This window comes from Gadus chalcogrammus, chromosome 20, assembly GCF_026213295.1.
Source record: "Gadus chalcogrammus isolate NIFS_2021 chromosome 20, NIFS_Gcha_1.0, whole genome shotgun sequence".
NCBI lineage: Eukaryota > Metazoa > Chordata > Actinopteri > Gadiformes > Gadidae > Gadus > Gadus chalcogrammus.
Window position 1 is genome coordinate 12,320,064 of NC_079431.1, and position 11,833 is coordinate 12,331,896.

The 11,833-nt window shown below is 48.0% G+C and overlaps 1 protein-coding gene across 6 annotated transcripts in view; it reads left to right on the forward strand.

Annotated features, from left to right (window-relative positions):
• Nucleotides 1-8,725, forward strand: part of dgkh (diacylglycerol kinase, eta) — a 51,476-nt gene extending 42,751 nt beyond the window's left edge. For 3 of the 6 annotated variants that reach the window (XM_056580477.1, XM_056580475.1, XM_056580480.1), the window contains 9 exons: nucleotides 917-1,030; nucleotides 1,282-1,416; nucleotides 1,854-2,014; nucleotides 2,553-2,658; nucleotides 3,125-3,217; nucleotides 3,755-3,874; nucleotides 4,514-4,619; nucleotides 6,335-6,465; nucleotides 8,352-8,725. In XM_056580477.1, the coding sequence (XP_056436452.1) occupies nucleotides 917-1,030; nucleotides 1,282-1,416; nucleotides 1,854-2,014; nucleotides 2,553-2,658; nucleotides 3,125-3,217; nucleotides 3,755-3,874; nucleotides 4,514-4,619; nucleotides 6,335-6,465; nucleotides 8,352-8,438 (1,053 nt within the window). In that variant the 3' untranslated portion in view covers nucleotides 8,439-8,725. Of the gene's footprint in view, nucleotides 1-916; nucleotides 1,031-1,281; nucleotides 1,417-1,853; nucleotides 2,015-2,552; nucleotides 2,659-3,124; nucleotides 3,218-3,754; nucleotides 3,875-4,491; nucleotides 4,620-6,334; nucleotides 6,466-8,351 lie in introns of all 6 variants that reach the window. The other 3 variants (XM_056580476.1, XM_056580479.1, XM_056580478.1) reach the window with 3 other exon arrangements.
• Nucleotides 8,726-11,833: the final 3,108 nt, after the last annotated feature.

The following is an 11,833-nucleotide window of genomic DNA, read 5'->3' on the forward strand; positions in this document are numbered from 1 at the left end:
TCTTACTCACGCGCTACACACGTCAGTGCTAGGCCCCTACAGAGGTTACCCCTGGGCCGACATGCATACACATTGGTGTACACACACACAAACACACACACACACACACAGAGTATTATGTAACAGTTTTAATGTTGTGGAGGAAGCAAGGAGAGGACATTTAATGGAGCCTGTCCAAGACACACAGAGCATCTGCATGTGCACACAGCAGCGTGCATGTGGACTCAGAGATGTGCACGTAGAAGACAAGACACTAATTGTGTCTAGCTGTGTAGCTCTGCTGCCTCCACATATAGAGATAAACAATAAAGACAGACAGACAGAAAGATAGTTTGAAGCAGAGGATTGTGCACGCATGCAGTTCATCACACAAATGTTAAAAATGTTTGTCTGTAATTGTCTTTACAGCTATTTCAAGAGGTGCCTCGTTGTGGCGACCTAGTGGTCAGACACGAGATGACAATGCGCGCCGTAACTATACACACCGTTTCCCTCTGGCTCTCAGGTGTTTCATAGCCTTGAATCTGGTCATGCCGGCCTGTGAGCAGCAAAGGCAGTAGTGTAGGAGCAGCACTTACTCCCTTGTTGCTGTGAGCTCATCACTGGCCGCCCGCCACCACGGTTCAATATCTGTCGTGTGGGGACTCGGGAGGCTGGAGGTCCTGTCTGGCTCCAGTCATACAGAGCGGGAAAGAGAAACGGAGGAAATGCTCCAAAAACAAACAAGACCACCCCGATCACGTCACCTCCTTGTCACTCTGAGTGGCATCAGTCACTCCTCATCCTTCTTGCTGTGTTGCACGCGAGACGTATGGGATGAGTCCGTACGCGATCACAGGTAGTGTCAGCAGTCGGTGGATGGTGTGAACCGTGTTGGTTTTATAGTTCTTATTGTTGGCGTTTCTCTGTGCTCCAGATCTTCTGCGCCCCGTCCTTCGACGATAAGATCCTGGAGGTGGTGGCCGTGTTCGGCAGCATGCAAATGGCCGTGTCCCGCGTGATCAAGCTGCAGCACCACCGCATAGCACAGGTAACTCCCCCACACACACACACACAGACACACGCACACACACACACACAAACACACACACACGCGCACACAAACCATAAACTAACTGCAGAGTACTACCAGCCACTCTAATTAACTTACGCTCACACACACACACACACACACACACACACACACACACACACACACACACACACACACGCACACACACACAGGTGTATGGCATTAATCACAACCTGTGTGTGATCCTGTGTGTGTGTGTGTGTGTCCAGTGTCGCACGGTAAAGATCACCATCCTGGGCGACGAGGGAGTTCCCATCCAGGTGGACGGAGAGGCCTGGATCCAGCCTCCCGGCGTCATCAAGATCCAGCACAAGAACCGCGCCCAGATGCTCACCCGGGACAGGGTGAGGCTCACCCAGGGACAGCACAGGGGGGGTCCCGGGGCAGGGGGCGGGGGTTTAGTGGAACGCAGGGTCCTAAAATGAACAGCGGGTTGAGTTGACCAAAGGGAAGGTACCATTACATGGCGGATGTTTCCCATCTTGAACAATCCATTTCTAAAAGGGAATCATGGACCGTGGTGGGATGTAGGGAGAGTTGACTTTAATCAAGTAAAACGTGAGTGGGGGAATGGTACGATTTGGTGGAGGTGTTGATGGTGAACGATGAGGATGACGATTGAGAATGGTACGACTAAGTTGATAAAGATCTGCACATAGGATTACATATCCCATCAGTCCTCTTCATCACATCTCTCTCTGTCCCCCCCCCCCCCCCCCCCCCCCCCCCCCCCCCCCCCTGCTGTCCTACTCTCTCCTCCCGCTGTGTGGTCGCTGAGCAGGCCTTTGAGAACACGCTCAAGTCCTGGGAGGACAAGCTGAAGTACGACAAGGGCCCTCTGCGGCCCCACCTCTACCCCCAGCAGTCTGTGGACCTGGCCACCGAGGAGGAGGTGGCCATGGTGCAGATGTGCGCCCGCGCAGCCGAAGAGCTCATCACCAGGTACATCCTCACACACACACACACACACACACACACGCACACACACGCACACACACACACACACACACACACACACACACACACACACACACACACACACACACACACACACACACACACACACACACACACACACACACAGGCATGCACGCATGCAAGCACGCATGCATGGCATGCCCACACCCACACAAACACACACTCTCTCACGCAGACATACGCATGCATGCACACACACACACACACACACACACACACACACACACACAGGCATGCACGCATGCAAGCACGCATGCATGGCATGCCCACACCCACACACACACACACTCTCTCACGCAGACATACGCATGCATGCACACACACACACCCTCACACGCGCACACACATACACACACAAGCACACATACTCACACACACACACAGACGCACACATATAAACTCACATCCATCCCCTCAAACACACGCACACAAGATCATTGTATAATTGTTCCAGTCTGTTAGATGTACCAAATGACCTTTGACCCTTTGTGAAACCAAACAGGATTTGTGAGGCGGCCAAGACCAACGGGATGCTGGAGCAGGAGCTGGCGCACGCCGTCAACGCCTCGTCGCACGCCATCAACAAGACCCACCCCAAGTTCCCCGAGGTCCGTCACCCCACCACCACCCCACCCACAGAACCTTCACCAGCCACTCCTTTTATCTCCTCCTCGTATGGGGAAGCACTTACGGGGAAACACATTTCTGGAGCCAGACGACACACAACCATGTGGGGGGGTCGTTGCTTTGGGTGCGGCACGGTTCAGCTACGAACGCACCACTACCCACCCCAAGCACACATGTTAAAATATGGACGATCAGAACCTTCAACTGGCCGCCACACAGGTGTATATGCAGCTGTATAACAAAATAAACAATATGGCGGTAAGTTAGTGGTGGGAGTGTGTTGTACTCCCTGAGATGTTTAGAGGTGTATCGTGGACTGGAGAGGGAGGCGGGGGCGTCTGCTGCTATCTTGCCGGCTGGTGTGGCTGTATCAACTTCAGGGGGAAAAAACAGATGTCCTCCTGTTCTATTGTTCTCACGGTGGGCTGCTCCTCTTCCTCCCTGCAGAGCCTGACCAGGAACACGGCCATCGAGGTGGCCAGCACTGTCAAGGCCCTCCACAACGAGACAGAGTCCCTGCTGGTGGGCAGGGTCTCCCTGGTGAGACACACACACACACACACACACACACACACACACACACACACACACACACACACACACACACACACACACACACACACACACACACCATGTCAGGCCCACTCACACACACACCATGTCAGGCCCAAACACATATACACACACACACACACATACACACACAAACACACACACACACACACACACACACACGCACACACACACACCATGTCAGGCACACACAGATACACACACACACACACACACACACACACACACACACACACACACACACACACACACACACACGCACACACACCATGTCAGGCCCACACACACACACACACACACACACGCACCATGTCAGGTCCATATATTTCATACATATATAAATATTTCAATTTCTACGTTCTACCTTACGTTACGTACGAGTACAAAAAAGAAAACAACAACGGCAACCCGGCCAACAGTGCACAACACTGAGCACAGGAGCTTTCCCTGGAAGCCAGAGGTGTTGACCGTGTGTCTACATGTCTGCCTGTGTGTGTGGTGCAGCAACTGGAGCCGCCAGAGGAGGAGCTGCTGTCCGGAGCCCTGCAGAGCGTGGAGCTGGAGCTGGGCAAGCTGGGGGAGATCCCCTGGCTCTACCATATCCTGCAGCCCAACGACGAGGAGGTGAGCGGAACCGGCTCGCACACGCACACACCAACACATATACCCGTAGACATGCACCATATACGGACACAGCTGTAGGCACATACTGCTGGTCACAACCCATCGCAACTCTGCCGTACCACGCCATGTAAACCGGGCAAAAAACACTACACCGATTAACACACATACACAACATGCACACGTAGATGCAGAAAATAGCATTTTCTATGTATCTATGTATCTATGCATCTATCTATTAGGGATAATAATAGCGTCAGTATTGCGAATAAACCCATACAGGGTGACGCTGTTCATGATCCTGCTTATTACAGGGCTTCTTACAAAATATTAAATATACAAATAATGTTAAAAATAATAATAATAAAAACATTTGGAAATAGCTTCCATAGCAACGTGGCAGGGGTCTGTTATTCAGAAATAATGTTCAGAAATAACAGTCTGCTGAATGCCGTGGTTTTCCAAACAAGGCCATGTAATAACATTTTCGAACTCATCTACCAGCAAATCCACACATGGCACTCAGCTCAGATCAACAATACACTCAAGTCACATCAGTATTCATGACTGCAACCCGGCTGGGGACCAGCAGAGACTAATGGCTCAATGAAAGGCTATAGGTTGACTGTGCTTGTGTGTCAGGATCACTCTCTGGAGTATGGCAAGAGGAACAGCCGCAGCAGCATGTTCCGCATTGTGCCCAAGTTCAAGAAGGAGAAGGCCGCCAAGAAGACCAGTCCACAGTCAGGTAGGGGCGGGGCTCGCTTTCTCTTTTACAAAAAAACACGGCGTCGAATAACACGCAAGAGGTGAACCGACGCCCGCGGCACGGACGACGAGCTCTGTTCCCGAGCGGAGTTCACGAGGTGGTCTGTGTCAGTGTTGGGATCCGAATGTGAGCAGAAATGATGAAGATGACTCAGTGTGTTCGTTACAGGTTCACCGCTCTGTCTATTTGAACGCCGTATCGCCGCACGTTCCTTGAGTATGACAAATGACCGTTTGCACGAGATGCTACAGACGCGAGGTTGTGTGTGTCCGTGACACGCTCCCCTCTCTCTGTCACCACACCTGTGTGAATTGTTTTGTTGTGATTTGTTTTGTTCTTCTTTGGGAGCTGTCACTTTGAGCAATTTCGAATGGCATTCATAACCAAGAGAAGGGGAAATGCACTGTGTGGGGATTTAAAAAGCATGTTGGCCTCCGACAAGCACCCCGCACAGAAGGAACAGGACAAGGCTACCACAAAAAGGACTCAAACCTCACACTGCCCATTTCACTAGAAGGCCATTGTCTGAGTCCACTCGGGTTATATGTATGTGGACACATGTATGGTCTTTCTTGTCTGGGAGGTTGCTGAACACTGAATAGGCGGTCGCTTGTGAATCTGTGTGTTGGTGTCTCCAATGCAAAGCCGCTCTGGTCAAGATGGCCGACAGCAGGTGGTTCAGACGTCTCCTTGGTGTGTTAGGGACCGGTTGTTGATGGTTGTGGGCTGCACAGGCTTCCGTCTCCCCCCTTTTGACCTCCTACTTCCTCTCTGTGTTCTCATTGGTGGATAACCCGCATGCCTTTAGCCTACATGGAACGTCAGGGGCTCAGTACCTTGTTCTGACCAACCTTCTAAACCTCTGTTAACCCCGCCTACTTAATTCCAGCCGCCGCCTCTTTTTCTACCTCTCACTTCCCTCCCTTCCCTCCCTCTATGTCTCTCTCTGTCCACCTCTCTGTCTCTCTCTCTATTTTTTTCTCTCTCTCTCTCTTTCTCTCTCTCTCTCTCTCTCTCTCTCTCTCTCTCTCTCTCTCTCTCTCTCTCTCTCTCTCTCTCTCTCTCTCTCCCTCTCTCTCTCTCTATTTGTGTGCTCTCTCTCCTATGATTGTTTAATTAATTTTTTTCCTCAGCTGTGGAGGTGTCGCCACACATATGCCATATACTTCTGAAGAATTCTACAGTGTGTGAGGATGAGTGAGAGGAATGAAATGGGAGAGAGGGAGAGAGAAGAAGTGAGAAAGGAAGAGAGAGAGAGAGAGAGAGAGAGAGAGAGAGAGAGAGAGAGAGGAGAGAGGAGAGAGAGAGAGAGAGAGAGAGAGAGAGAGAGAGAGAGAGAGAGAGAGAGAGAGAGAGAGATTTGTGAATGAGATTTTGAGATTGAGGTGTGTGTCTGTTTGTGTGTGTGTGTGTGTGTGTGTGTGTGTGTGTGTGTGTGTGTGTGTGTGTGTGTGTGTGTGTGTGTGTGTGTGTGTGTGTGTGTGTGTGTGTGTGAGTTTAATACTTGAGTGGCACACTGAGCCCCTCTCTGCTTTGCTCTTTGGTTTGCTCTCTGTATGTGTGCGTGTGTGTGTGTGTGTGTGTATGTGTGTGTGTGTGTGTGCCTACATGCATGCATGCATACCTTTGTGTGTGTGTGTGTGTGTGTGTGTGTGTGTGTGTGTACGTGCCCGTGTGTGTGTGTGTGTGAGCAGTGGAGAGGTGGGGTACAGAGGACGTGGGCGTCTGGCTGGAGCAGCTGAGCCTGGGGGAGTACCGGGACATCTTCACCCGCCACGACATCCGCGGCTCCGAGCTGCTGCACCTGGAGCGCAGGGACCTGAAGGTAAAACACACGCACACACACACACACACACACACACACGCGCGCAAACACCCGCCTCTCACGCCTCACTCCCTCACCCAATCCCTCCTTCCTCCCTTACACCCGAATGACCTCTCTCTTCCACTCCGGCACTCTTTCACTCTCACTCTCTCTCTCTCTCTCTCTCTCTCTCTCTCTGTCTCGCGCCTACTTCCTCCGTTTGGTCATTCTATTTCCTGTCTTCTTTTGCCTGTTTAACAATCAACCCTGTCCGCCACCTGGCGTGCCGTGGCTGCGCTGTGCCGTACCGTGATGTACCGTACCGTGGTGGTGGTGCTGTGCTCTGCTTGGCTTCTCTCTCTGGCCTCGGGGGGGGGTGAACTGCCTGCTGGTGCTGCTGCTGGTGGGTGCTGCAGGGCGGGGCGCTGGAGTTAGCGGAGACCTATCAGTGTCCGACTTGTGGATCCCAGACCGGCCGTCCAGCGTAGGGCGTAGGGGTCACCGACTGAGAGAGGGTCAGGGGAGTCGACAGGGTCAGGCCGGATGGGAAGATGGAGTACAGGAAGGGATGAAGGGGGCGGGGTTTGGTTGTTGCTCTTGGTCTTTGACCTGTGTGAGGCTGAACCGAGGTTGAAAGGTTGTTTGTCTCCATCCGTGTTCGTTGCAGACTGACATCACCGGTGTTTTTTCTCATGTGTGAATTTCATTGTTTGTATCGGATTGTAAGTGCATCAGTACACAGTGTGTGTCTGTCTGTCTGTCTGTCTGTCTGTCTGTCTGTCTGTCTGTCTGTCTGTCTGTCTGTCTGTCTCTCTGTCTCTCTGTCTGTCTGTCTGTCTGTGTTTGTTCAGGCGTGAAAAATGTCCACGGTCATATGAATACAGCGCAAGATGGATCCACTATATTTACAATAAATGACAAAACACCAAGCACAAGGGAAATGATACTCATAATGCAAAACGACAAAACACTCATTTGTAACTTGCAAAGGTTCATCAATTAATTCATTATTAAATTCCAGAATATACTCCACAACCTCACAGACCCTTCCATCCTCAGCTTGTATTTCTTTGCTCTGTTTAATCATAATGTTCATATATATATATACAACTTTGAGATACAGGGTTAGCTGTGATGTATTGCTTTGTTGGGCGAGTCCTCAGACTTCTGTGCCTCTGAAACTATTTTGTCACAGTTTGACTTTCTTGAAGAGAGAACTACTACCAAGAACCAAGAATGATAGCAAAGCTGGCATAAGCAAAGTCATACATGTAAACTTAAATCGGTATGATCACCACTTAATACAAGCAACAGACCCAGAAATATGAGACGCGTATAAAAGCAATTGTTGCAGTTCTCCAGAATTCAGATTTGAAAATGTTTTTGTTTTATTTTTGACTAAGTCTAAAGCTACCTTCGCATTGCCTATGCTGCAATGGCAGAGATCACAATTGTGTGCGATCTACCATCACATACTTATTTTCCTCACTTACTGTATATCCAAAACGGCTTATAGTGAATCGAGATACATAATGAAGGAGCTGACTCAAGTGTGCTGTGGACATTGGGGATTGAACCCGGTACCTTTCAGTTTTGAAACACCAAAACCTGTTCTCTACACTGTTATGCCTCCTGCATACAGAGGACCCATTGCAAAGGTGGCCCCACTTTGATTTGAAAAGACCAGTTTTAATGTGATGCGTGCTACCCAAACTGCTGTGAGAAATATGCCAATTTGTAATCTCAATCAGACCTGGGCCACTTCAGCCTGCAATGTTAACGTGGCCAAAGTAGAAGTGAGCTAGCGTGTCTGCAATAAGGAGCAGGATCGATTGGGGGGGCTGAGGCCTGCAGGGACTTGGGTGGGACTCACTCTCTGCCCCACCTCTCCTTGTCTCTCTCCACAGGATCTGGGGATATCGAAAGTGGGTCATATGAAGAGAATCCTCCAGGGAACTAAAGACCTGGCCAAATCCGCCATGGTTGACCTCTGACCTCTGGAAGCGGATGCCACACCTGCAGAGAGGGAAGAATGAACCTCCCCACCCCCCTTTTGTCAGGAAGGGTTTTGATCGGAGCGCCGTCGTGGAGCATCTGTTGAAATGCTCGGTTTTCCCGGGGAACAGGACTCAAATTGTTTATGCCTCAAGTCTGGGGGAGGGGGGAGGTAAGGAGAGTAGAATACCCTGTGAGTTGGGACTGATGCATGTGACATCCAGAGTTTAGTGTGTAGTGTAAGCTTTGTGCCAAAAGAAAGGAAAAGCGAATTGAAGAAAGTAGATTTGGGGGAAAGAGGGGTTGAGGGGGGGTGGGGGAGAGAGATGCCTCACAACGTCTTTGGTCTTATAAGAAATACATATTAAAAAGCCATTTCTCACACCTTTCCACTCATGGCACACACACAAGACATCACGGCCCTCAGGTTGCTGAGCGGTGGGCCGGTTACAGGCGGCCATGTCGGAGTAGCAAAACCAAGGACTTCCAGGAGCGATGCCCCGCGGGACGCAGTGCAGAGCTGGTTTCAGTTCCCACTGTCAGCACTTTGTTGGTCGGCGGAACCATTGTAAACGACTGAAAGTAGCACGATGGAAATGGCTTCATGGGAACCAACACATGTCTAGAATTCAAAAACGCAGCGAAGGCTCCCTCTCTGTTCGAACACAGGTCATTGCATAAGCGTGTTTTAAATCGGTGAACGTGCTTTTACATTGCAGGTATGGTCTGCTTATTTCAGCCATTCAGAACAGGCCATTGCAATGACCAGGGATGACGCCGTCTCTGGGGTTTGAGCTCAGTGTTTGGTTACCGTGGTTGGGATGTTGTTGCATGACATGCTTACTCAACTATAGATATGTTTATTTGCATGATTAGTGTTTTTTTTTTTTTATCATGTGTGTGTGCGTGCGTGCGTGTGTGCGTGTGTGTACAATAATAACACTTGAACAAGTTTTTTATGACTTAAGTATTACGATGCCATTTGTTACTACTGAAAGCATCTTTTTTTTGGTCTAAAAGAAATCAAGCTTTTTTCTAGTTTTTTTTTTGTTTTGTTTTCATTATTTATTTCATTTGCATGATAAATTGGTGTCAAAGTGACTTGTCCAAGTGCCAATATTTTCCATTTCTAGTGTAAAAACGTGCTTTATCCGTAGAAATCATAAGAACGCATCGAGGAGGTATGAATATGAATATGAATAGGACTTTTAGCTGTAGATTGAACACACTCTCCGTTGATGTGAAAGCCTGTACCAAAGTGAATGTCATGGGAGGCTAGCAGTGTAGAAAACCACTCTGAGGCACGGAGAAGGCCACCATGGGGGCTCTGTCAAGCTCATGGGGCTCATGGGCGATCGTGACGAGAAAGGACGGAGTGGACGTTCAGAATTATTTGGATGGCTATCATCAATCTGAAAGCCAGCCATTATATAGCATAGGGACTTCATTGTGTTAATACTGTAAAGGCACTTTTTCAAATTGCCTCGCATATTGTGCAAGTGCAAAACCCTCATATCAGTTATAACAGTTCAACGTTTGACTTTTTCCCATTTTGTTTTGTATTTTTACCGTAGCAATTTCAACTCCAGTATTTGGATAACACTATTTGGAAGGAGGAAGGGAGTCAAGTGTTGGTTTTGAATATAGAGCAGTTGACTTGCAGCATAACTCAGCTTTCTTTGTTTCTGTTTTTGATTCTTTGAATTACTAGCAAGATGTTAATAGAAGTTTTCTTGATATGTCTGTAAGATTGAAAGCATTACAGGGTATATTTGTATATGTGATGAAAAAAGTATGTATATATATCTATATATAGATATAGATATACATAGATATATATGCACTGTACGGACAGTTTACTGGTGTATGCAAACACTGTTTGTAAGTGTTGTAGTTGAATGCCTTTGTAGAGGGCGGACAATGAATGCATGGTCAGCAGCATTCATGTTGGATCGTGTACCTAGCACCATGGCATCATTTTGTGGATTATTAATTCAGTTTTAATCTTTTGTACATGACAATGCTGTTGTATTCTAATGGCGGTGCAATATATAGCTCTGTTGTTTTTTTTGATACAGACTCTGCAGCTTTCTAACATGGCAGCCCTCCATGGTCTCATGGTTTAGAATGAACCCCCATAGACAGACACTCCGAGATTCTTCCAGAAGTTCATTAGATTGTAGTCTCGTTCCTCTGTGCTTCCAAGGTGATTCTCCTTCGTAGGACCATGTCCATGAATAACTAGAACAGGCAGACATGACTGTTGTGCTATAATTTCACCATGTATCACAATGCAATTGCTTGCATGTGTGTGTGTGTGTGTGTGTGTGTGTGTGTGTGTGTGTGTGTGTGTGTGTGTGTGTGTGTGTGTGTGTGTGTGTGTGTGTGTGTGTGTGTGTGTGTGTGTACACGTGCGCATACATGTAACTATGCATGCTTCTTCATTACCAGTGGCATCCCCCATATCTATCAGCAATTGTAAAGCGTATCATTGCCATCAGTCTGAATCTCCCCTTTTTTCATTTATTTTGAAATGATTGGTCCACATTACATTCGTAATCTTGTTTTATTTTTCAACCGGTCCCCCCCAGAGCAATATCATTCCCACTTGCATTTTAATATCAAATACTGGTTTTGCCCTACAGTGCTTCCTGCATAATGATTTCACGTTAGAGTAAACTAGAAGAGGATTTGGATAAGGGGTTCCTTTCCATAATGGTTCCCTGAAATGTAGCAAAAGGCAGCTAAACCATACAATATATAATCAAGTCAGACTTTGATTTGGCAGATTAAGCTGCAGCATTATGCTAGATCATCCACTAGAGGGAGCCATATCACTCTGATGCGTTCCCAAGTCGCTCCCTCTCTTTCGCTCTTACTGCATCATAAGTAATGCTGTTGCAGACAATCACTTGCATCGGGGCTAATATATATATAGATAGTAGCTGTGTTGCAGACTCAAGTCAAACTTTAACACTCCAATCACTACACGCCTGACTCTAATGCCTTTCATTTACTAGTTCAGCAAGTGTCTTTTTTTTGCATCACACAAACCCTAAACGTACGGACATATGAACTATGCCTTGGACTCACATTCAGAAAATGCAAATGATATATGTATCAGTAATTAGAGGATAGGAATAGGTTCATGCCTCTCCTAATCATATTCCAGAAGTCTGGATTAAAGTGCACTTTAGTCCAGTTGTAGGGTCTAGAGTGTAGGGTCTAAAAGTCACTGAGGCCTTGTTTTGTCAGTGCTTTAAACAGAGGTAGTAGTATGAATCAAACTGCCTTGTTTCTTCAGTGCTCAATAACCATATTTTATGCATTTTATTCTTCATCTCCATGGCCACTCATTTGGGTATGAATGTGTATTTCATCTGGATGTATGGGT